At 41.7% G+C, this 27,490-nt stretch overlaps 1 protein-coding gene and 1 long non-coding RNA gene across 3 annotated transcripts in view; one reads left to right on the forward strand and one right to left on the reverse strand.

Annotated features, from left to right (window-relative positions):
* The window catches only part of LOC306960932, a 377,440-nt gene that overhangs the window by 302,194 nt on the left and 47,756 nt on the right, over positions 1 to 27,490 (forward strand). The window lies entirely within an intron of this gene.
* LOC306960836 (neuronal acetylcholine receptor subunit alpha-3-like) overlaps positions 23,758 to 27,490 on the reverse strand; it is a 36,978-nt gene continuing 33,245 nt past the window's right edge. Inside the window, exons 7-8 of one of the 2 annotated variants that reach the window (XM_079553416.1) lie at positions 26,113 to 26,349; positions 23,758 to 24,417 (exon numbers count right to left, since the gene is read on the reverse strand). In XM_079553416.1, coding sequence (XP_079409542.1) covers positions 24,292 to 24,417; positions 26,113 to 26,349 — 363 coding nt within the window. In that variant the 3' untranslated portion in view covers positions 23,758 to 24,291. Of the gene's footprint in view, positions 24,418 to 26,112; positions 26,353 to 27,490 lie in introns of both variants that reach the window. The other variant, XM_079553415.1, reaches the window with a different exon arrangement.

Here is a 27,490-nt window from a genome sequence, read left to right on the forward strand (position 1 = left end):
TGTATCTTTACCAGGGGTACCAGTAAATTCCGTTGGGGGCCAAAAATATATCGGGAGTGTATTACCTGGGTCCATAAACAAAAGCTCCAGTGAAATATGTTTTGATCGGGAATCTTTTTTCAATAAATGAATAATAATGAGCCTGACAGGACTGTAACCTTGGATTACACTTGCATTGCACTTTACAAGCCTCGTGATTATAATGTGTTATTTACATCCTGATTGCTTCTTTTGTCAGTGCCCTCTGCTGGACACGTGTGGAATTATTTCCTTTCTTTATTTAAGCTGCCCCCTTGTGGCTGGAATGAGCATTCTGGTTATTTCTTTAAGAATTCACAACTCCGCACAGGAATGATCGTAATTTTTTTTTTTTTTTTTACCTACTCAGGAATTTGTGCTGTACAAGTCAGGGGCTGGATTGAATCATCTCGCCTGTAGGAGACTCCTGATATATACCATAGCTGTAAACGGCAGTGGTGCCCTGATGGAGACGTTTGTTTAAAGGGGCAAGATGGCCATTTTATACTCACTACTGCCACCTCAGGTCATAAGTGTAACTGCACCTTCTATATTAAGCTGGTGCATGACGGCAATTCGGACCCGAAGTAACAACTTTTTGAGGGACAGTGCAGGATTTTAAAGGCAGTTGTGCTGAATAAATCTGGGCTCATTCAACACCTTAGGACATGGCTGGAACACGTAGGGGGATGAAAATACATAATTTTAACATTTTTAAACTCTGTATAGTCCTTTTAAACACCTTGGCACTGTCCATGTTAATAATGGCCTTTTAGTTCACTATTTTACACAGAGTGCCTCGGACCTCTTGCTTCCCTGCCGTCTAGATAGATATTTTCTGCTCCACTATCCATACACAGTTGGCTTATTCTGCTCCTGGCACAAAATCTGAATAAAAGGGATGTGTTAATTGCACTTCAGTCGCCCACTGCTGAAACAACCATGAGAGAAAAATATAAAAATAATAAACTTGCTTAACTGTCTTGCTCCCCAAATGGATTGAAATTTGTTTTGCTCTTTTTTAGTCCCACACATCGCTTACAAATACTCATGCCCTTGTTTTATGAGTGCGTCTCTTAGTTTTGAAGATAATATAGTCCGCACACGCTCTCCCTGTGCCCCCCTAATGTGCAGGCCGGTGGGGCTTCTCCAGAACCTCCAGAGCTTTTCCAAACCGCTGATCATTGAACATCCGGAGGAGCACAGTCAGATACTGTCACTGCAGCTGCTGCCGGCTCCACCAACTGGGGCAGAAAATCGGACTTATCGCTTTGTCATAATAAGCGATAGATGAAGAGCAGCGATGGGCTCGTCCCCTTGTGTTTCTGCGCGCTATCATGTCATCTGACGCCGCCTCTGTCTGAGATTCATTAGAAGATTTTATCTTTGTGTTTGCATTCAGGCCCTCGAGTGTCATTTGATTCAGCTCATGTTACACCATGCTGTTTGTGCATAATGTGGGAGGAAACGGGAGCAGGAAGATTTTCACGGAGGAGTTTTAGAGACAACTTTTATTAGAAGCAAAAGACATGTTAACATAGTGCGGCTGCTTTCATGTGTAAAAGTATTCCCAAAGAAGACGTGTCCGCGCCAACTGTTTATTTGAAAGAGCATGGCGTACGATGTTTACCTGGAGCCCAGACCTGAAAATTGCCGGTGTATTTGTGTATTGATCGACTTAATGGCAGTCAATTTTAATCTTCACCACAGGAAAGTGCATTATTGACTGGAAGCTCTGACATAAATTGCTTTCTCATTGTCTTCAATAACATGACTTTGCATAATGTGTGCAATGGAGCGATCGTCAGGCAAATTAACAAATGAATGAGGCCCTTTGAGCATCTTTGTACCGTATGGGCTACAGTAAAGCACACAGTGGACAGTGGACACTTCGTTGCACGGATTACAGAACTCCCACCCATTTATTTTGAGCCACACATTAGTGCCACCAAATTACCCAAACCATCCACGGATAAAGTCGGTGGGAGAAAAAGCAGTGATAAGGAGGATGTCTCTGCTGGGAGAATTAAGAGAGGATTGAACACCTAATCGCTGACGGACAAGAACACCAGCTTACATGAAAAAAGTAAACAGCACAGATTATTGGGAGTTTATTTCTAGAGAAGCCTTAGACTTAGAGTAGACTTAATGCTCACCACACTGTATGAAGCACTTGCAGCAAATGTGTATAGAATCATTAGATACTTTCTAATCAGTAACCCGAATCACTTTATTGAGCCCAATGATCATGACCAAAAAAGAAAAAAAACAAAAACCTTTGAGATAGAATGAGTAATACATTTGCAATTCAATAACATATATAACGAAAATATTTAAGTAAAACATACCATGACCCAGGACTTTTTCAACTAAACCACACCACCGAGTACACATGCAACTGAAATCTAGTATAAACAAAATATAAGAAGACATTTCAGTCATTCATAATGTTCAATTCATAATGTTTTTGCTTAAACATAGTCAACACACTTATATTTAAGATTTAGCACAAAAAAAAAAGTTTCACTTCCTTATTGGACACTGACAGGAAGTGACATAGATAGAGGTTAATGCGTTTGTTAAGTGATGATGTTTAATCTGCTATAGAGCCGACTCCAAGGCTCTTTTCACACAGAAATATCACATTTACTCTGGATTTTTTTCTTCAGTAAGTCTTTTCTGACATTAATTATCAAATTATTTTTTCCATACACAATGAAGGCTTTTTGTACAAATATATTTTGCCTGGAGGAATGATGAGCTGTATTATTCTAATTAGGTGTAAAAGAGTTTCTGGCCTTTTATCTGTTGTTATTTCAGCAGGAGATTCAGATAAAGTTGCATTTGTTGCTGTGTGTGTCTCTGAAGCTCTCAACAGTTTGCACCTGGAAGTAGCTTGTTATTATTACCGTATTGGAAAGGAGTGAGTCAAACCGCTATGGAACCTCTATCTATGTCACTTCCTGTCAGAAGCTTAAAAATTCAAATAACTTTTCTGCCCAACATTTCTTCATTAATTTGCTGCTTGCGCTGAAATACACACTAATGGAATCACGGAGAAGAAGCTAGCAGACTAACTGGCAAAGCTAACTGGGGGCTAGCACCACTTTAACAGTAATTTACAGCCAAGTTTGAGTGAAAAAAATTATCTCCATTGTCTAATTGGATGTACAATATCCCTCTGTCCCGTTGTCTTTTCTGTCAGTGTAGTATTTACTCTCACGGACAATTAATGAGTAAAAAAACATTACATGCTACGACACCTGCAGTGCCGCTTATGGCCTCTAGGGGCATGAGTTTCTTAGTACTGCTTTAAGGTTTGGAAATGTGTTTGGGCTCATTGTCTTATAAGGTCTAAACATGATGAGGAATGCTTTCTAAATGTCTTATTATTGATAAGGTAATAATAAATCCTTCATAGCGTGATGTTTTTGTAATATGTGAGCGATGGATTGATACAGGGCTGCGTGTCGGTGAAAAGGTGGACGCTGTGAATATTATTTACATTACAGTCAGCAGTTCTGTGTTTGTGCCACGCGGACATGCTGACACTGTCTGTTTGATGCTCTGTTTGTCTGTTGACAGTTAAAGAACCAGAGCCACAAGCACGAATAAAATAACACGCACCACTAGTGAGCTCCTGTCTGTCATCTCCGCTCTGCGTCTTGTGAACTGAAGCATCCACCGAAATATTCAGATGGAGAGACAGCGCTCTGACTCAGACAGCCGCTGCTTCGGCTGCAGTGAAGTTGTCACAAAAAATGCAGCGGACTTTACGGGGATGACTCAGCCCGCCTCCACTTTATCGACCTGCGCTGCCACGGGAAGTTAGATGTGCTCATCACTTTGTCACTAAACAACTCTAACTTATAGAGCTTGTTTCTTCTGCCTCCCTTTATCCTACCTCTGGAATAGGGGACACATGGGGTTAGATGCCACATTGCTTTTTATAGCCACACTAGAGGGTGCTGTATGCTAGTACTGATGTTGTGTATTGGTATTCTTCTTCTCTTCCAATAGTCATTTACTCATGAAGATATGAGGAGAGGACACATTAATTAGGTTATTTTTTGTAGTGAGAGCTTCCTCTTGCCATAAACAAAAGACTGATCTGAAAGACAGAGACGTTAGCTTTGATTTGAGCTGTTTTAGAGCTAGGATGCTAAAGCCGTTTGTTCGCTAGCTTGCAATATGATAGAAAAAAGGGTCGGAGTCACCAATACACACTAATGGAATCAAGAAGAAGAAGAAGAAGAATATATAGTGCCTTTCACAGACATGGTCACAAAGCGCTTTACATGAGACAATTGAACATTCACTCCATTCTCGTGGTGGTAAACTACGTACAAAACTACGTAAGAAGAAGCTAACAAGCTAACGGGCAAAGCTACATGTGGGCTAGCGCACAGCATTTACAGCTAAGTTTGAGTGAAAAAAATGATCTCCATCGTGTAGTTGGATGTACAACATCCCTCTCTCCCTTTGACTTTTGTGTCAGCATAGTATTTACTCTCAGGGACAATTAATGAGTGACTGACACCTGCAGTGGCGCTTGTGGCCTCTCGGGGTACGTGTTTACCTTAATAAATCCTTTCCGTAGTCCCTGTGGGGGTAATACAAGTGTTTATGGGATGATTGGAGGGTCTTTCATCTCCCCCTGGTGTCTCTGGCTAGAAAGTTTGGTTGAAAAAAATTATTTCCATTGTATAATTGGATGTACAATATCCCTCTCCCTTCGCCTTTCCTGTCAGAGTAGTATTTACTCTCCAAGACAATTAATAAGTTAAAAAATCGCAACTTGCTACGACACCTGCAGTTGTTTGTTTGTTTTGTTTGTTTGTATACTTTATTGTCCCCGTAGGGAAATTTGACTTCTGCATTTAACCCATCCTTCGATGCCGCTGGGGCAACCCGTATGGAGCAGTGGTCGACGGCAGTGCCGCGCCCGGGGACCCATCTCCATGATGAGAAGCCAGGCTGATGGTTAGAATCACCTGGCTGGAGGCTTCACATGTTTTTAGTGGTAGGGGAAACCGGAGTACCCGGAGGAAACCTACGCAAACACGGAGAGAACATGCAAACTCTACACAGAAAGGCCCCGTCTTGGTGGGAATCGAACCCGGGACCTTCTAGCTGTGAAGCAGAGGCGCTAACTGCTGCGCTACCGTGCGCTTATGGCCTCTAGGCCATACTAGTTACTTAGTACTGCTTTAAGTGAAGGGTTCAAGCTTTCATTTAATGCAGGCCTGACTCTAGTGGGATTTTTTGTTGATGAGCTGTGAGCTCTAAGTTTAAGTTTCAGTTTAATGGTTTTGTATAGCGAGCCCAATATCACAACAGAAGTTGCCTCACAGGGCTGCACCGAACATTAAGGAAATAAAACAGAGCAACAAATATGACAATGTAATTACTCTAGAAAAATGTGTGACAAATAATCCCAGTCCCCCATACATTCTGTCAGTCTGTGTTCATTCAGTCTGTAATGTTTCCTTTCACTGTGCTAATCCCATAGCCAGGGCAAAGGCATGATGTCTATCTATTATTTTGCATTTCAATTTAATTCCACCCATTCCTCCCCCAAAAAACAAAAAAACATGTGCATGTGCCATGTGCAGCTGGATCGCTAGAGTTCATATTCGAGGGTTGAATGAGGAAAACGTCTGTTTCAAAGACGTGTTAAGTGTGTTATGGCAGAAAACACCCCACCACCTGCTGCTGTTCTGAGGAGCTCCTGTGTCTTTAACAGATTCATAATGTTCATGTCATTAAGCTTCCATTAGACAAGGATTCCCCGCTGATGCACTTCCTTTAGTGCAGAGTAGTTTCTCCTCGCAAACGGAAATGCATGTCGTCTAAGTGCTTTCACGTTGTTTTAAAATGCTGGTGAGTCAATCTGCTTGTCTTCATGTTCTACGAGCTAAAATGGCAAAAAATATATGAGCCGTGCCCTTTTTAAGTATTGATAAGGTATTTATAAGCATTAGTTATTGATATAGGCCATTAATAATATGCTTATGAGGATATTAATAGCCTGATCATTATATTGTTCAACTACCATGCCCTAATCTTAACCCTTATCCTAACCCGTAACCCGAAAAAGATTACTTATGCTTTAAACTGCCTGTATTATTTTCAGTGATGAATCTAAATAATGGGCAGACCCAGATTTAAATGTGTGGTTTTATTTTGCTCACATATTAGTTACAAAGATTTTTTTCTGAGGGGATTTTGGATCTTGTTTAGTTTTTGAATAAGCTCATCATGAATGAAAAATTCTGTACAAACTTTGCCTTGTTTTAAATGGGTTGAATGGGTTTTAATGGCTCAATAACTCAGGCTGGGAATTAGATATCAACCTCTTACTCCCCGCCTTAACAGAGTGCATATTCTCCCGTTCGGCTTCACCTGGAGAGCAACAGTGTAAGATCCCATTTGAAAGCCAAGGCCTACAAAACCCACTCACTTCACCCTCATTTTCAATACTATTTTGATGGTTGGTTCGAGGAAATGTGCTCAGTTCAGGTGTGGGTTAAGAGACTAAAAAGTTGCTCTGTTAAGCCCAAGACTGGAAAGTTTGGAGTCGGTAGCAGCTACTATAGTGGCATGTATAGAGCGGAACATGAGTGGGACAAAAACCTAATTTTGAGAAAACGAGCCCTAAAGTTTTATAACTTTGTTCTGTAAATTGTCCACTTTTCTGTACGGGTGTCTCACAGAAGGAAAATTACCATATTTGGATTACAGCATCTACTCCGGGACCCTTAAAGCAGTACTAAGTAACTCTTGCCCCTATAGGTCATAAGTGCAACTGCAGGTGTTGTAGCAAGTTGCGATTTTTTAAGTTATTAATTGTCGGTGAGAGTAAACACTACACTGACAGAAAAGGCGAAGGGAGAGAGGGATATTGTACATTGTACAACTTGTCTGTAAATACTGTTTAAGTGGTGCTAGCCCGCAGTTAGCTTTGCCTGTTAGCATGTTAGCTTCTTCTTCATGATTCCATTAGTGTATATTGGTGGCTCCGGTCTGGTGGCAATCAAGTTGCAATTGTGGTTTTCTGGCCAGAGACACCAGGGGGAGATGAAAGACCCCCCAATCATCCCATCAACACACCCCCAGAGGGACTACGGAAAGGATTTATTAAGGTAAACAAGTTACTTAGTACTACTTTAACAGGACAAGTGGATGTAAAATAAAACAATATTGTTTTAATACATGCAGAAAATGAAAGCCGGCTTCTGGGATATCTCCACCTAGCTAACGACAAAGCGCCATAAAATAAACATTGAAGAGGTTAAGTTTTGGCATCTGGCCAAATCAGGCCCACGAGATGATTCAACCCAGCCCCTGACTTGTAGAGCACAGATCCCTGAGTATGTAAAAAAAAAAAAAAAAAGAAAAAAAAGTAAGTCTCTAGCCCAATCCTGTGCGGAGTAATTATGATTTTTTTTTTTTTTAACTAAATAACCAGTATACTCATTCCAGCGACTAGGGGACAAAATAATTCCACATGTGTCCAGCAGGGCCTCTGACATAAGAGATCAGGATAAACACAACACATCATCGCCACGTGTGGAGTGAATGAATAATGACTACAGTGAACTTTGAGAAACTTGTGACACAGGCTTGTAAAGCGCAATACAAGTGTAAGCAGTTATTACTTTGGTCAAATTACGCGATGATGAAATAACTGGAATTCCTGGAATCAAGTGTTGATCTTGTGGATATAGTAGTGGGGACAACTGTGCCAGGCGAGTAATCTCTACTTCACAATGAGGCCTGTGCATTTTGGTCTGGGTCATACAATACTATGTTATAGCCGACCCGGCCCGGCCCCCCATCACAGTCAGGAACGATAATGTGGCCCCAAGAGGAAAGAAAGTTTTAATCTTGATCTAAAGAGATACCGAGAAACTTTTATTGTTCCTGTGAGCGAGGAGTGCCTCAATGAAAGAGTTTGTTTTGTGTTCCTCCTACAGTCAAATGTTCTGACCTGTTTTTATCAGCGACGGTTTGGAGCGAAGCAGCAGCACTGGGGATTCTGCGCTTTATAAAAGATTGATGGACAGGCTCTGCTCTCCTGTTAGTTCCGGGTGACTTTATCTGTTTGATCACAATCACGTGGCACTGTACATAATGCCACACACACACGGGGGTCAGTCACACACAATTGCACACAATAGACACATCACTGTATGTACTGTATGTTACCCAGTCAACTGTGAAGAGGTCAGTGTGTCTCACGACCGACAACACAGAGCTAGATGGAGTTGTCGTGTAGCGGGACATGTGAAGAGAAAGGAGCGGTGAGTGGGCGACTGCCGGTGGGACCCTGCTGACATGTAGCGAGCCATGTGTTTGTTTGGTATGAAAGCATTGCGAATCATCTACTGCAAGTCTGGCAGACCACAAGCAGCTACATGTTTTATCACACACACGTATTTCAAAATTCAACTAAATAGGTTTCAATAGAGTTGTCGGTTGGTGCTCCTCGCTGCCCCAGTTTCCTGTAAAAAACTGCACCTTTCAACAGAGCGCTTTGCACCCAGCGATTTGCTTGCTCCATGGTACATCAGAGAAACTCCCCCACTGCTGCGCATCCCTCCCCTTCCCTCATCCAGTTCACTTCTGCGGCGGGAGGCAGCGCGTGCAAAGTCGCAATCGATTTCCTTCATCCTTCGAAATGTTCACTTACTAATGCCAAATCATATTAGAGGAGAGGTAAGAAGAGGATGCACGGGAACTTTGACTTACTGCAAGTTTGTACCCTCTAAATCAGGCTCATTATTTCAACTTTTACAGTGCCTCTCGAAAGTATTCATACACCTTGAACTTTTGCACATTTTGTCATGTTTACAACCCTTAACATACAGATTTTATTTTTTCTTTTTTTACTGAACGTTCACACACAAGTAACCGACAACTGTGAAGTGAAAGCAAAATGATACATGATTCTGTTATTTTTCAAAAAATAGAAAACCGAAAAGTGGGGCGTGCATAAGTATTCATACAGCATGCATGAATACTTTGTGGAACCCCCTTTTGCTGTAATAACAGCACAAGTCTTTTGGGGTTTGACTCTACAAGATTTGCACATGTAGAGACTGACATTTTAGCCCATTCCTCTTTACAAAACAACTCAAGCTCTGTCACATTAGAAGGAGAACGTTTGTGAACAGAATTTCCTCCAAAATGTCTCTGTATTTGGCTCCATCCATCTTCCCAACTATTCTTACAATCTCCCCAGTCCCCGCTGAGAAAAAGCAGCCCCACAGCATGATGCTCCCCCTGTATATTTGACACTGGGGATGGTGCACTCAGGACGATGAGCAGTGTTAGGTTTGCTCCATACATAACGTTTTGCATTTGGGCCAAAAAGTTCAATTCTTGTCTCATCTGACCAAAGCTCCTTCTTCCACATGGAGCTGTGTCCTCCATATGACTTCTAGCAAACTTCAAACGGGATTTCTTATGGCCTCCTTTCAATAATGGCTTTCTTCTTCCACTCATCCATGAAGGCCAGATTTGTGTAGATACGACTTATAGTTGTCCCATGTACAGATTCCCCCAGCTCAGCGGCAGGACTTCACAGCTCCTCCAGAGTTATCTTGGGGCACTTGGTTGCATTTCTCACCAGTGCTCTCCTTGTTCAGTTTGTTAGTTTACGTGAACAGCCGTGTCTTGGTAAGTTGGCAATGGTGCTATACTCTTTCCATTTCCGAATGATGGATTGAACAGTGCTCCGGGAGATGTTTAAATCTTGGGAAATCTTTGTATAACTTAATGCTGCTTTAAACTTCTCCACAGCTTTATCCCTGACCTCTCTGGTGCTCCTTGACCTTCATGATGTTATTTAGTGACCAATACACTCCGACCACAGCTCTGAGGGCCTAAAAGAACAGCTGAAATTAAACTGAGAGTAGATTACACACGGGTGTCCTCTATTTAACCGTTAGGCCAAGGTGTGAACATTCTGCAGTCATTAGGAAAGTTATAAAGGCAATTTAATGCACTCAGAAAATGCTGTATGAATACTTATGCACGCCCCACTTTTCACTTTTCTATTTTTTGAAAAATAACAGAATCATGTATCATTTTGCTTTCACTTCACAGTTGTCGGTTACTTGTGTGGGAACGTTCAGTAAAAAAATCAAAATAAAATCTTTATGTTTAGGGTTGTAAACATGACAAAATGTGCAAAAGTCCAAGGTGTATGAATACTTACGAGAGGCACTGTATAGGAACACATTTGAAGACAAGATTGTGGATACAGGCGGCCGAAATGAGTTTCGTTCGCAGGGTGGCTGGGCGCACGCACCCTTCGAGATCGGGTGAGGAGCTCAGTTACCCGGGAGGAGCTCGGAGTAGAGTCGCTGCTCCTTCACATCGAAAGGAGCCAGCTGAGGTAGCTAGGGCATCTGTTTCCAGGCATGTCCTATTGCAGTGGTTCTCAACCTCGGGGTCGTTAGACAAATTTGGGGGGGCGCCAGATCATTTAGATAAAATATACATATTTTCATTAGCGTATAATCTAATGTTTTATTGTAGCATGTGTTTGCTATTTTACCAGAGTGCCATTATTTGTTTGCCTCCGCGACCCGGCCCCGGATAAAGCGGAAAAAAATGGATGGATGGATGGATGGACATTTGAAGACTGCATGTGTAGAATCAAATAGCCTGCCGAATTGCTCAATATCACCAAAACGGATACTAATATGTCCTTATAGCCAGACCTGTGTGTTATTTTGTACCTGACACAAATGTGGCCTTCCTCAGAGGTGTCACTTGGTGTTACTGTGACTGATTTAAACAGCTCTGTCTTCCTGCAGGCTGACAGCGCCATCTGAAGTCCATCTTCTTCAGAACTGTGTCCCAGGTGGGGAAATCTCTAATCCAATCTCGGTGCCGATGACACGGGCATTGTCCCAATCCTCTTACAATGGTCTGATATGGGAGACTTTAGCTGCTCTTGGTATGCTTGTCGTCTGTGCCTCATGTGCACATGTATTTCTTTATTTGATAGGGACAAGTGTGAACAATGGTAAATGGACTCAACGTATATATATCGCTTTTCTACGGTGGGATTCGAACCTCCGACCTTCCGATCATGAGACGACCCACTGTGCCACTGCCTAGTTTGCATTGTCCGGACCGTAACTAAAAGGGCTTTTCAAGTGCACTCAGAAAATACATTTACAGAAACATTAATTCTCACAAAGGAAGTGCATTTGAGTGCACTCCTCAGGAGACGAGGAGTTCCAGAGTTCAGCGGACCTGGACAGTAAAGGCCGACTGTCCAAAGGCCTTTTTTCTACGGGGCACTTTCACATTTCCATTTGCAGCTCCTCGTGTGATGAGCCCACAGATCGAAGTGGGACTATGAGGCATCTGAGAACATCAGGGGCTTGGAGTTTTTGATGCTTTGATGTTTTGATGTTTCCTTACCAAATTGATTGATTGATTGATTGATTTGAGCTGTTTACATTCATATTTTTACAGTGGTTAAACATTTCATCACAAGAAGGCTCAAAAGGAGTAGGCTGAAGCAGAGCTTATGGGTGCCTACCTCTCATTCATATATTTTTGTGTGTGTCCTTTTTCTGTTTTTGTTCAACAGCCTGTTGATTTATTATTTATTTTGTTTCCATACGCAAGTAAACACACAGTAACACGAGTGCACTGGCCTATGAATTACATTCTGTTCTTCTTTCAGTGATACTACAACAAGATCATATTGACTGACATCATTCACATTTTATCGCACATTGTATAGTACATAATGGAAAGCATTGTACAGGTTATCACTGTGCATCAATATGGTGTGAGTATCGGTGTGGTGACATTGAGTATTTCCTTAAACTGTATAATACCAATTATGACCACCATTGAACCATTAGGCTAGTTGATTGAGTTATTTAGAAAGTTGGCTATTACAATGATAGAAGTTAACAGAATGTTATATTATTATAATAATTATAATATATGTATTATTATATTTCCATTATTGTTTACTATTATAAACATACTGTTGTCATACCTTCGGTCAGTTGAGCTTTTAGTTATTTTTTTATATAGCCCCTTCCCCAGTTTTATTGTTTCTATTTTGTTTGTACATTAGATAGCCCTCCAATTCAAAATATCCATATTTGATTTCCTTTATCCATGTTTCAGATAAAGCGAAACATTACATTTTGTGTCAAACTTATTTACATATTCTTTTATATTATCAAAGTTTGTGTATAAACTACAACAGTTTAGATGCCTTATGGACATGCGGTTTGCCCCATGTTTCTGCATGGATTTGCTCGTCCTGTATTTACAGTTATGGGAGATATTATTTAAAAATGTATGTCTGGATCTACATCATGTAGCATATTCAGTGGCGTGTGTCCAACGTTTGTACATTTTTCTAGCTCTGATTCCTGGATATCACTTAGATCTTCACTGTCTGAAGATGAGTCATTAGTTGTAGCGTCTGTCATGATGAGAATGTTTGGTTAGTGTTACCTCATGTGTAATTGTCCAGCTCAGAGCATTCCTTGATTTGAAGCACTTTAGCCTGTTCAGGTGGTCCATTAAGTTTGATGAAGACTCGGCCATTCTGTCCTATGTCCTTTCCTCCTGATGTTGGACGCTCTGCCAGTTTCTCCCACATAATGATTTGTTGCACGACAAACAAAGTATCTCATATATTAAATTGTTGTGTTGTTGGTCTATTTTGTCCTTGGGGTGAACTAACGACTGCCGTAGTTTGGCATGAGGTTTGACTGGAGTATTGATGTGTTTGTTTGCTGTGTCTTCTCTGTGATCCCCCTGACCTATGGAAGTATAACTATGGCCCTGTTTTGCTTCGCATTACTTTGTTTTTTGTTTTCCATTGATCACCATAAATTCCGGATTATTGAACACACCTGAATATAAGCCACACCAACAACATTTAGAAAGATTATGGCTGCTACGGAGGTGCGGCTCTTACGCTGATGGCTGATGTGGAGGTGTGCCCCTCTCAGAAGTGGTCACTGGCTGGAGGTATGTGATGCTGAAATTAGTCTCCCAGGTTGAATTAACGCCTAGAATACAGTGTTAATTTCGTCGACTAAAATATTTAGTCTTAATTTTAGTCAAAGTGTTGTTTTTGACGACTAAAATTGGACTAAAACTAAATTAAACGTGTTTCATGAGACTAAAACTATGACTAAAATGTCCAGATATTTTGGTCGACTAAAATAAGACTAAATAAAAATGAAAGGGAGAGACTAAAATCATCCAAACTTCTATTGACCGTCTGAAAGAGCCTCAGATCATGTAAATTCTCTGCCAAAGGATCAGCTCTGAGCTTTGTTCATGTGGGAGAAGCTCCATGAAGCAGAGGAACAAGATTATTATAGATGATTATAATGAATATTATAAATGCAAAGTCGACTAAATTCGTCTTAAATTTAGTCGACTAAATTTACTTGCAATTTTAGTCGACTAAATTTACTTGCAATTTTAGTCGACTAAATTTACTTGCAATTTTAGTCGACTAAAACTAGACTAAAATTGAAGATATTTTTTTTACTAAAACTAGACTAAAATCGAATTACATTTTCGTCAAAAGACTAAAACTAAATTAAAATATGTTGTCAAAATTAACACTGCTAGAATAATATATGTTACAAACTTTGATTATATTATTCTTTAAACCCAGTCAAGCCAAAGAGCTGCCCTCCTCGGGAGTGTGGCCGTGTTTTGAGCCGCCTTCCTTGGGATGAACACATGCCTCAGGAGTTTCCCACTCGAGGCTGGCTTTTGATAGGGAAGGGAATCTTATTTGTATGGCGCTTTTCATATAACACAAGTCACACCCAAAGCGCTTCACACATGAAAGGGAGGGGGGTTCGTTCACTCCATGCTGATGGTGGTAAGCTACATTTGTAGCCTTAGCTTCCCCCCTGGGGTAGACTGACAGAAGCGAGGCTGCTCACATCTGTGGTCCCTCTGACCACCACCAACCTCTCACACAAAGGCATTGGGTGAAGTGTCTTGCGTAAGGACACAACGACAGTCTGCACCTGCCCCTATGTCATACTGTACGAGGGTCCAGCGATGTGATACTCGCACATCGCTGGACTCCATAATATTTCAATGGTGAGAGAATTAAACACATTTATGTTAGCTATAGCGCGGAAGGGCATCCTGCTGACCCTCCTCCTGTGTGTTGTAGCCTAAACGCTGCTGACAGATGTGGAGGAACTAAGTCAGCATTTGATGAGACCATAAAAATCTATAAGCCTTTCAAAGGGTGGGGAAAAAGTAGCGGTTTATTATGTTTTGTTTCGCTGTATCTGAATTTGTATCGCTAAAACTGACAGAAAACTTTGCTTCACAGAGAACTTTATGCAAATCAGCTAAATCGTATAAACACCGCCAAATGAAATCTGTCTCAAGATACAATTCATATTCAAAATTGTTTCATGTTTCATAGTAATCCATTTTCATCCAAGACAACAAAACCATTACGCCACTGTGTCAAATCATCAGAGGGCGTAATGCAGCCTGTGACCAACCTTTAGTTTATGCTTCACATTTACCAAAATTGAATTCCCGACATTCCCATCGCTCTAATTCACTTTAAGAAATGTGGCTGCGTAGTCAAACCGAATCCTTGGTTTACATCATAAATCCTGGGCATCCAGAAAACTAATTACGTATATAAATATTACACTGGTGCACGAGGTTGCGCTACTTCATCCATTTCTACAAGTTGCCTTTTCATAAAGTCAAATGATTTAACGTGCCGGCTTGGCGGAGAAAGGCAATTTTCCAGAAGGGCCTCGGATGTAAATTTGTATTACGTATGATAATATTTCCTATTAGGACCAAGAGAGCGCCATTTCTCTTTCCTCTGCTAATCCATTGGGAAAAGCCGAACATGAATTACCTCCCATTCAAAGTACATTTCGGCTCGACGTGGCACTTTGGTATGACCTCCGCGACAAACTCTCCTGATGTGGGAGGCATTTTGAAGCACCGTCTTCTTGCGTTGGTTTTACTCGTGTTTCCTTTCACCTTCTTCCCTTCAAGGTCTGAACTCCAAAACTCATTTCGATTTAAAAGCAGTCACTCAAAACTGCTGCGAAGGCGATGGATTTAGAGCCTCTATTTGTCGGTGAGGAAGTTTCCTAATTAGTTACAGGCTCACATGTAGGGTAAATCAAGCAAAATATCTGAGGTGATTTTACTTCTCTGGATTCAAAGGGAAATTAGGAGATTTAGCGCAAGCAAATATTTATCTTAATTATGTTGATTATGATGTGTGCTAGTTAAAACATCATTCACTGCTTAACTTTATTTCACTTTTTCCCTCTTTAAAATCAATGAATCTGCCACCCTATTAATCGTAGATGGATTTAGCATACTGATTTTTTTATGCCAAATAGCATTTCAACAACTTTAATCACTCAATGACTGACTCATGGACTCAGACCTGAACTTAAACAGCCACATCAAAGCAATAACATCAGCAGCTTTTTACCATCTGAAAAACATGGCTAAGATCAGAGGAATAGTGTCAAAACCAGACTTAGAGAGACTTGTCCATGCATTTGTCTCCAGCAGGTTAGACGACTGTAACGGCTGCTCACTGTTAGAGCTGCAGAACATCCAGAATGCTGCTGCTCGAGTCCTGACAAGAACCAGGAAATATGACCATATTAGTCCAGTGCTCTGGTCTCTGCACTGGCTTCCTGTCACTCAGAGGATAGAGTTTAAAACAGCTCTGCCTGTTACAAGTCTTTTCATGGTTTAGCACCAAAGTACATCTCTGACATGTTACAGCCGTATCAACCATCTCGGGCCCTGAGAACTTCAGGGAGGGGCCTCCTGGTGGTTCCCAGAGTCAATAATAAACACGGTGAGGCTGCGTTTCAGTTTCATGCAGCTAAAATCTGGTCAAGTCTTCATGAGGATGTGAGACAAGCCTCAACTCTGACAATGTTCAAATCCAGGCTGAAAACAGTTATTTTTGCCCATGTATATGCCTTTTACTGTAATTGACCACTTTGTTTGCATGAATTGTGCTCTACAAATAAACTTGCCTTGCCTTGCCTTCATTCATGCTTTAGTAGGGCTGGGCTTTTAATGGAATTTTAATCTAATTGGGATTTTAATAAAGGTCACGATAATCGCGTGGTGCGTTTTAATCGAGGAGAATTGACCAGTCCTGTCGCAGTCTGGAAAAAAATATGGGCGGCGCAATGCTGCAGCACCTGTCAGGTCAATCCCAGGGAAACACTCGACCCAAACAAACAGGAAGCACAGGACGGCACATGCGGCAGCCAGAGGAGAGGACCTGGTGATTTTATGTGTAAAAGTAGCAACAAAGTTGCGCAAACTCGTTTAAAGGGCAAAACAGAAACACACGGGGATGAAGAGTTTACCTTCGAAGGGGAAAACTATCAATCACTATTTGGACCATGTGGATTTGTTTTATTCTCCGGTTTCCCCTACCACTAAAAACATGTACAATGGGCCAGGATGAATGAGAGCATAGTATGGCTACAATCCTCCATGGCTTGTTCATTAACATGCACTGTCCCAACCAAATAAATCAATAAATCCAAAAAGTTTGAAAAGCACTGCACTAAAAGAAACTTGTATTGAGTCCAAGTCATCCTAATGTTGTGCAAGTGTGTGACTCACACAGGCTTATTATGATGAGAGTGAGAGTGAACTCACATCCTAATGTTGAATTATGGCTTTGCATAGAATATAACCCACACAAATGACAGGACAAATCTGCTTCTGTGATTCACAAGACACTCGTGCACAAAGACTCATCAACACCATACTGTATGAAGCACCATTCACACATTCACATAGTTAGTTAGTTACTTATTTGGTTAGTTAGTTGCTTGCTTACTCAGGCAAGGCAAGTTTATTTGTATGGCGCATTTCATGTACAAGACAATTCAATGTGGACACTAAAAAAGAAACACAATAAAAAGCATTAACAACACAATAAAAAGCAATTAAACAAATCAATCGATACAATCACAAAGAAAAATAAAATAAAATATGACAAAATCAATCTCCATAGGCAGCAGTAAAAAGGTAAAAAGGTGTCCTTTCAGCCTGGACTTAAAAAAGGCCTGTCTCACATCCTCACTGAGGCTGTTCCAGACCTTCGCTGCATGAACCTGAAAAGCAGCCTGTTTGATGGTGACTCTAGGAACCACCAGGAGACCCCTCCCTGAGGATCTCAGGGCCCGAGGTGGGTCATGCGGCTGTAACATGTCAGAGATGGACTTTGGTGCTAAACCATGAAGAGACATACACAAGCAGGGTTGTTTTAAACTCTATTCTCTGAGCAACAGGAAGCCAGTGCAGAGACCGGAGCACTGGACTAATATGGTCATATTTTCTGGTTCTGGTCAGGACTCGAGCCGCAGCATTTTGAATGTACTGCAGTTGTCTGACAGCTCGTTTGGAAAGGCCGGTGAACAGGCCGTTACCGTAGTCTAACCTGCTGGAGACAAACGCATGAATTAGTCTCTCCAAATCTGGCTTGGACACTATGTTTTTTTTATTTTAGCAATGTTTTTAGGTGGTGATAGGCTGCTGACTTAATGGACTTTATATGAGTGTTAAAATTCAGGTCGGAGTCCATGATTACCCCGAGATTTCTAACTTTACTTTTGGGTCCCAGTATAAGAGACCAATGACAACCTCTTTAACAATTATCTCAGTTTTATCTGTATTTAAGTGGAGGAAGTTGTTTTGCATCCACACACTAATCTGTTTGATACAATGAAACAGTGAATTTACAGGCCCATGCACCCACCCAACATAGATACTTATTTACTTATATCTTGCTTACTTACCCACCTGACATACTGACCATACTCATTTAGCTAGTTAGTTATTTAGCTAGTTGCTCACTTGCTTACTTCCTTCCTTTTGTATTTATTTAGTTAGTTACTTGCTCACTTATTTACTCACTTACTGACTGACTTACTCATTTACTTACTTACTTACTTATTGTGTTACTTACTTACTTAGCTGCTGCTGTAGAGTTAGTGTGTTCTTGTCTATACAATGCCATGTGATCGTGCTCCGCGTGCTCCTCCGGGCTCTCGTCGAGCGCTTCATGGTCGACTGGCGGCGTCACTAACATATGAGAGATTATCCAGTGAGTCAAAGTGCTCTCTGATCTCCTGAACACTGTGAGCGCCCTGCAGTCTGAATCACTCAGTACACAGCGCTAACACGCCTCTCCGCATTATCAGCGTTGCATTTTCAGAGAGCGCTTGACAGAGTGGAACATGGACATGGCCATAGGAAGAACTACAATGCTAACACAATTGCTGTTTATGTTGTTTATGAGTGTTAACGCCAGACCACTTTAGGTTGGGTTCTCATACCGAGGGCCTTTGACAAATTGTGATCTGTAGAGCCATGAAAGAATGGAACAACTAAACTAAGAAACTGCCCAAAACACCTGCAATCTGTGGCCTGTCTGTGGCTTTGTCTCAGCCACTTCCATCAGCGAATAACTAAAATTTCAGCTATATGGTCAGATTACGCTCGTCTCAGAAATAAAAAATCCGGACCTTAAGCTCAATTCTCAATTTACCTGATGTTTAACCTCTTTAGTCAAAGCATGACGGAATAGGGATCAGGGTGGGCTTGTTGGAAAGAGTGGAATCTCTAGTTTTCAATACAAAAGACCGCAAGTCTCTATCACTTTTTGATCCAACGTTATGTCCGGGCGGGTTCGGTAATTGGCGCAGGACTAGGCTCATTAACTGATGTGGCAGAAAGAAGAGTCCTGGGAGAACTCTTGTCCATCATGGATAATCCCCACCACCCTCTGCAATGGGTAGTTGTCTCTGCCCTGCTCCAAGGACCGGCTCTGGAAGTCATTTGTCCCTAAGGCCATTCAGCTGTATAATTTGTCTTGTGATAAGTGACAGAATGGACTCATTTTTACAGTTGCTTACTTTTGTGTGCTTTTCGTGTCTTTAGTTTTTATATTGCTTCTGTTGAGACATGAATTTCCCTTGGGATCAGTAAAGTATTTATCTATCTTATCTATCTATGTAAATGGCGGGAGTATAGGGTTCAAAAATTAAAGTGCAATTCGGCGCCCCCTCCAGCAGATGACAAAAAATGTGCCACAAAAGTGCGCCGAAAACGTGCTGGAAAAGCAACAATATAAAAAGCGTCAAAAAACACGACTAAAAACTGCCAAAAACGAGATGAAGACTAGACAAAAACATCAAAAAGCGATGAAGAAAGCTGAGGAAACTTAAACTGCATGACCAGGATGCTGGTGCAGTTCTACACGGCCTTTATAGAGTCCATCCTCACCTCCTCCATCACCGTGTGGTTCCCCGGCGCAACAGACCAGGACAGGCACCAACTGCAGCGCATGCTGCTGAGATGGTGATTGGCTGTGAGCTCCCATCTCTCCAAGTCCTGTTCACCTCCAGGACCCGGAGGCGTGTGGGTCGGATCACAGCTGACCCTTCTCACCCTGGACACAATTCAACCCTCTCTCTTCTCAGGCAGGAGGCTATGGTCTATCAAGACCCATAGATCCCGCCACTTGAACAGTTTTTTCCCCACAGCCGTCAGACTCATGAACGATAAAGAGACTTAACAACTCAGTACAGACTGTAATCTGCTCTATTGCACTATGTGGTTTGTCCACACTTAGATCCACTGCATCACTTTATGCACCATATGTAAATCCAATCCTGTCAATTGTTGTTGTCTACCATATTTTACCTCTTATTTTTATCTTATGTATTTCAATATTCTTATGCATGCCCCTAAAGGCTTATAGTTTAAAATGTCTGGCTTATTTTTATCTAAACTCTGTGTTATATGTTTTTTAGGCTTAATGTTGCACGTCTCACCAAGAAAAAATCCTAGTTTGTGAACCTGTTTACAAGCAATGGCAAAAAAACCCGATTCTGATTCTGATTCTCAAATTGACAAAAAATACATTAAAAAAAACCTACGAAAACCAGACAAAAACGCTTCAAAAATGTGACAAAAACGCAGCAACACTGCAACAAAAAAGTGAAGATCAGATTTGTAGGTCTTAGCTTTCAAATGGGGCGTTACTCTGGCCTACAGGTTGCCAGCTCCAGTCCAAAAGCTTTTAGATTTGGGTTCAGTTAGGGCGGGGAGTAAGAGGTTAAAAAACACCGGACCTGACGGGACCTGACGGGACCTGACGGGACCTGACGGGACCTGACGGGACCTGACGGGACCCCTCGGGCGGTCAGAGGAGGAGAGGCCCCTGGGAGCTGGCAGTGAAAATGAAGGTAGAGTCAAATTTGATCCTTTTGAAACGTAAGCTCAAAGACCTGATAATCAGAGGTCAGAAATGTGACTATCGCTGACCGTCGGCTGCTTTATCTCTGGACCAAGGCAATGCACACCAAACACATCTATTTTCCCCCTTGCTTGCATAGAATATTTATTTGCAGCTTTGCCTGATGTGAGATCTGTAAAAACTCCGGGTCTAGGTCAACTCGCCTGCTTGTGCAAAGTCGGCAAAATCCCACCTACACATCTGCCTCATGTTCATATTTGTGGAACGGCAGTGAACTAAAATACCACCATAAACCCCCCCGGGACTCTTCTCGACAAGGCGCGTCAACTCCTTACTGTCCTTCACACACATTGAACTTGTAAACAACACCATTTTTGAAGAAATATTTCATTTATTTTAAGCTCAAAGACTGTCAGACGAGAAAAAGTCAGAGATCATTTTGTACAAACGTGTGCAGATCTGAGACAGGAACTGTATAATGTGCTTAAAGCAAAATGTTCTCATGCGCCCTCACAGCTATAAATAAAAACAATCAAAGGTGTTGTTTAAATTAATAGAAAAAAAACAAAAAAACATACTCGTTGGAATCATGTTATTTCAAGAACATCCAATCAAGTGAGATTTTAATCCGGTATTCAACAGGGCCAAAAACCATTAAAGTGTGAAATTAATCAACATTTATAAACACTGGGTTTCTAATTACAAAATATCAACAGCCTGCCCTTTAAAGTTTTTTTTTTTCTTCTTCTTCTTCTTCTTCTTTACACAAAGCCCTGCCAAGAATGTCTCATGTCTAATTGGGGATGGCACAGAAAGCGTTGCGTTTGATTGGCCGTGACAGTGAGCAGCCTGATGAGTTGGAACCAAAGGAAACCATGACAGTCTTCAGTCTTCTCATGTGTGTTCAACCACAGAGAGTCTCGCTGCGGTTGCAAATACTCCTAGGATGCTGACATCACTCAGGGTTCCAGGGTTTCGGGTTGTGTCCATGCCACGAAGCTTAAGGTTATTAGAACACATCTGATGGAAATTTGCTCGTCAGGACCTCATGTTTGGCTGCGTTAAGCTATAAAGCAAAGGACTAGCCGGTGATGCAACGTTTTTTCCATTTAAAGGGGCTAGATGCAAGTTAGCCATTTTATACTCACTACTGCCACCTCAGGTCTTACGCGTAACTGCAGCTTCTATATTAAGCCCGTGCATGACGGCACTTCATACCCGAATTAACACCTTTTTGAGTGACAGTGCAGGATTTTAGAGGCAGTTGTGGTGAACAGGTCTGGGCTCATTCTACACATTAGGACATGGCTGGAACATGTAGGGGGAGGAAAATACTTAATTTTAAAAATTTTAAACTCCGTATAGTCTCTTTAATGGTGTGAAATATTTGAAATTACCTGAGTTTTTTGCCTCATAATTATTGACAATTTTTTTTTGTAGATGGATATAAAGGTGCCTGTAAACTCGTCCCTGTGAATAACCAGGATATTACAACTATGTTAATAAGTTAGGAATGGGTCTGGACACAACTCAGCTCTTTCATTGTTTGTGATAAAAAAAAAAAATCAGGTAATAAATGTATAAAAAGCAATGGGCCAGATCATCCGCCTGGCGCAAAGACAGCGCTGCTCCAAACGCGACGTTACACAGGCGTCATCTTGCATGTGGCACTATTTGACTGTGCCACATGGAGAGAGGGCGTCGCTTATTTAAAAAAAAAACTTGGTTTATTTTAAGCAACACTGACATTCTTCACATTTGCGCTGCCTTCCTTTAGTATTACGGTCTTTTCTAAGCTCTATCGATCAAACACTTAAGGCGAGACACTGCAGGTGAATTGGGGAAAAATTTATATTTACATACATCAATTTGAAACTTTTGCTGTAGATCACTGACATAAATGTGAGAAAAAAATACATGGCAAGTTTTCTGTCATTTTATCTTTTCATATAAGAACAAGGTGTTTTATGCCTAAAAATGCCCTAAATTTCACATCTTTTCGGCTACGAAATCTGAATAATGGATAGAGCTACATTCAAATTTATTGTTTCATTTTATTGATGAATGAGCTACCAAGACGTTTTCAGAGGGGATTTAGGATTTCTTGTTTAGTTTTAAAATGAGCTGTTTTTTAGTGGAAAATGTTGTAAAAATGTAGTTTTCGCCTTATTTTTTGACATTCAAAACTCCATAAATGGGGCTTAGGGATTAAATAATAAAAATCCCTCTGAAAAAATCTTCCAAATACTGTTCAGTCCGAGGCTGGAAAATGTGAAGTCTTTAGGTCCGACTGACATGGACATAGTGTCGCCATAATGACAGAAAAATGTGTTTTGAGAAAAAGGCCCTTGAAATTGCATTCTCCCATATAAGTCTATGGGGAACATTGAATCAGGGCAATATTTAAACATGTTATTGTGAAGATTAGGCATATTTTCTGTTTCTGGGTGAAAGCTTGTATGTTCAGAGACCAATTTAGCCCAAAACCTGAAAACTGAAAAAATTGAGTTTTGCCTGAAGTGTCTCCCCTTAAGTTAAAGAGACTAGATGCAAGTTGGTCATTTTATACTCACTACTGCCACCTCAGGTCTTACGCGTAACTGCTGCTTCTATATTAAGCTCGTGCATGACGGCACTTCGGACCCGAATTAACACCTTTTTGAGTGACAGTGCCGGATTATAGAGGCAGTTGTGGTGAACAGGTCTGGGCTCATTTTACATATTAGGACATGGCTGGAACATGTAGGGGGAGGAAAATACTTAATTTTAACATTTTTAAACTCCGTATAGTCCCTTTAATGGTCTGAAATATTTGAAATTACCTGAGTTTTTTGCCTCATTGCCAATCTCTTTATTAAATGTGCCTGTAAACTCGTCCCTGTGAATAATCCGGATATTACAAATATGTTAATAAGTTAGGAATGAGTCTGGACACAACTCAACTCTTTCATTGTTTGTAATATAAAAATCAGGTATTGCTGGGTTGCAGGTTCTAGAATATGATGATGTCACCAGACCCAGCGGGGGGCAGGGGCCAGTTTTTCCTATTAACAGCATTACACTTCCACAAGTCGTAGCTAAAAAGAAAATAACTTGTTTAATATGTCCATAAACTAAACTAAACTAACATTGGCCATGGGAGTCTGTCCTGCCCACTTACAGCACTCGGTCTCACTAAGCACTAAAAGTTCCGCTGTAGCCTGCGTTTAGAAACACTGGATCGGGCCCTGTGTCTTTTGAAATAAAACAAGATTGGATCCAGAGCCACCTTGAGAGACAGACGGTGTACGGTAAACCTAGTACCATTTTTCTTTACTAGTTTGTAATAATAATAATAATAACAATGGTATAGCGCTCCAAGACACTTTCCATTTTCTTCTTTTGCATTTTGAAACCCAGACCTGCATTCATTCAGACAAAGTAAAGAAATTATTGTTTTCAAGGTTCAAAGAAAAATCCTTTACTCAGCAGTAAATTATTTTTTCTTTTGAACATTGAAAAACAGATGGAGGCCTGAATACTGTACTGTCTGTATTGTGTTGCAAATACAGAACAGCGGAAAACTACAATGGCATGGACTTAACTCGACGTCCTCTGACCTTGGAGACTCAGGTTTCTGAATAAAATAAACCTTGATAACACTGAAGTATAACTCATCACTAAGAAGCAAATATAAAGTATTGAAAATATGTCATCACCAAAATAAGTAAACATAGCTTCTGAATTATCCATGTTTGCATATTACACAATGATAGAAGATATTATTCAATTCGATTTTTTTTTTTAATTGATCACAAATTTCCAATACTTTAGCAATTCCAAAAATATTGCCAAAATGCACCTGCCGCAACTCACACAAGTTACAAGCGCGGATGAAATGCCAGCACGTCCGATTGTGCTTTAGGTTTTGCAAAAGTCTGTCGTCAGTTCCCGTCGGTTCAAAGTTAGGAGACGAAGCCAAACAGGGGCTGCATGAAGAGGCCCATAGTCCCGAGGACGCACACGGTGACGAAGACCCACAGGAAGATCCGATCAATCACCATGGCAACGTACTTCCAGTCATCCTCGACCTGTGAGAAAAAGATTTCAAAAGTGTCAGTAGCAAGTCCGAGATTAAAAAAAGATGTTTCTCTGTGGGTGAAACTCTCTGAAGTCACTAAAGGCGGCAGGTTGCTGGGGTGAAGGGAAGGTTTACGTGAGAGAGGAAAACATACTTGAGAACTCGAACAGGCCGATTATCATGGGAAGCTGATCCATAATTAATAATAAAGTAAATCACTATGATAATGGTATTCAGAGGCGCGACGGGCGTTTCTGACAAAGCTGATAGAAGAGTGAGTTTTACATATCAAAGCTGCCGGGGGCCCGTAGAGAGATTCTCTGAGTGTATTTAGGGCTGATACAGAGAGAAAGGGTCTCAACTCAAAGACTCAAATCAAGAATTATTCACTTCAATCTCGCCCATTGTTGACTCTCGGAGCAGGTGAGCAGCTCCACAAAGCCGTCTCTTCAAGAGCTACCAAACTGTTTGTTTTCACATCCATTTTTCTAAAACGGCACAATGGGGATTTGACTGCCTTTTGTGAATGATGTGAATGTGGGGGTCGCGGGATTTCTATTTAGATACATAACATTGAATTTGATGTGTTTATGACTGAGAAGAGTATATTTTTTGGTGAAATTAAACCAAATATTGAAATATAGGGCCCGATCTCCCGCCTGGCACAAGGACAGCGCTGCTCCAAACGCAATGTTAGGCAGGAGTCATCTTACTGTTGCGATTCCCACAAGCGAGAGGGAATGGTTTATAATAAGAGGTCGACTGAGGCCTGGTTTATTTCAAGCAGCACTGAGCGCTGTTCTCCTATAGTAGCCTTCACATTATGTTCCTTGTTTATATGGCGCTGTCTCATGTTCTGCCTTAGCGTTATGGGCTTTTACAAGCTTTTATAAGTACTTGACTTAAACACTGTCTGTGTCCGGTGTCCTGAGAGAAAGAGATGTAGCTGTGGTGCCAGTCTGCACTCAGCTGTAATTGCGTTAACCGAACTCAAACAAAAGCATGTGTCTCTCCCTCGCCCCTTCCCGGGTGCGGAGTCTGGTTGGAGGGCAAAGGTTGTTTTACATAACATCACCATTGGCCACGGGAATCTGTCCTGCCCAATTACAGCCCACTTAATGCACAAGGTCTGAATCTGCAAGATCTCACAGTGCGCTCCTTCATCCATCCATCCATCCATCCATCCATCCATCCATCCATCCATCCATCCATCCATCCATCCATCCATCCATCCATCCATCCATCCATCGCCGCTAGTCCCCATTGAAAAGCATTGCAGTTTAGACACCTTAAAAACAACTTTAACGCCTGGTTTCAATTTTTTCAACACTATAGGCTAGATATTCCTCCTGAGATAACGCTGGGTTAGTTTTAGAAATCTCGTACTTAATGAGGGTCGGACTGTTAGCATTGGAGCAGCGCGAGCTACACGACACGCAAGGGCCGAGTCGACGGTGAGGATCCCGCCCGTATGTCCTTTTTAGGAACATGCTTCGTCAGGTGGTTTGTCCACAGAAGGACGGCCTCACGATTAACTGGGCCTGTTGGTCTCTCATAAGGGGATTCTGAGCCGCTCTTTGTCTGACCCGTCACCTAAGACCTGTTTGCCATGGGAGACCCTACCAGGGGCACGAAGCCCCCGACAACAGAGCTCCCAGGATCATTCGGGTGCTCAAACCCATGTTGTCCAGAGCATGAATCTGACCTCTTTGGCCTTGTTGCGACTCCTCATGTTTTCAGCGATGTATTTGACGCTCTCGATGGCCTGTTTGACTTCGGGAGACACCACAGAGAAGGCCACCACTGTGTTGATGCTCTGCATGCTCAGCTGACGGCTCATCTTCCCCCCGTCAGCACCGTCTGGGGTCTCCTTCCTGTGAGGGCAGGGGCTGGCAGAGAACTTATCGCTGTAGTCCAGAGAGTTGAGAGAACCGACTCCCACCTGCTGCAAGACACAAGCACAGAAAAGATGTAAAAATCAGCTTCAAGTAGAGTTCATGTCAAGTAGTCACCTCCGACTACTTGAGGTGACTACTTGACAACTCAAGTATTTTATTCTCTTTTCATCGAGTAACTGTCTATATGTTAAATAAAGTGTCTCTGAACTTGTAACATACTAGTTTCAGTGAAAGTATTGCTTTTTTATCACTATGGCAATTACTATAACTGATCTGTGGCACAGTGGTTAAAGCATCCGACCCCAAAACCCAAATATTATCAGTTTCTATGGATTCAAGCAGAGCCGGTAGTAGCCTTTCTGGCAAAATGTGTGCTTATTGGCGAAGGGTGAACCCATTTACTAGGGAGAAGTGTGACATAATGACCTCAATATGGGCCCTACCCCACTGTTTGAGAACCACTATACTGATTAACGGAACAACAACTTGGGAAGTCGGCGTATAGGAAGAACCAGCTCTGGGTCTAAGATTTGACCAGCACGTTGTTGGGCTGGACAATTCATCCCCCATACCAGGCATGTGCAAAGTTCGGCCTGGGGGCCAAATGCGGCCCTCAGACCAATTTTTGGTGGCCCACTTCTTGTTTTACTGCCTCTCCTTGCTACTCCTTGGGCCCGCCTTATGTGAGTTATCTGTTGCGACCTTATTCACCGTATTCCCCCCGCACACATTTGCCACTTTTTGCTTTGTCTCGGCACGTCCGTTGTACAGACACTTCCGGCCGAGCGCGAAGCCCTTTCATTTAAACGGAGAACGAGGGAAAATATTCTCTGCTGAAATCTGATGTTTTGTCGATTGATTTGTGTAAAATATCCAATGTCAACACTGCACCGTTTCCCAGCGTGGCCGAAAAACGGCGTTGTTTTCGTGTAGTAACTGATTTTATGTGGACTTCTCCAGTCCCATGTTAACAGATAGGAGAAAAGGGGCGGGCACAATTCATGGCGGCACCCACACAAACTCTGGAAGGTGCCCTCCAGAGCCTTGAAAACTAAGCAAAACAAGAGATAGAGAGATAGAGATAGAGATAGAGATAGAGATAGATCCTTCTCTGTGACAGCGCCTCGACTATGGAACAAGCTTCGTTTGTCTGTTATTATTTATAAATAAATAATAAAGGTCCTC

This window comes from Gobius niger, assembly GCF_951799975.1.
Source record: "Gobius niger genome assembly, chromosome: 3".
NCBI classification, from domain to species: Eukaryota; Metazoa; Chordata; class Actinopteri; order Gobiiformes; family Gobiidae; genus Gobius; species Gobius niger.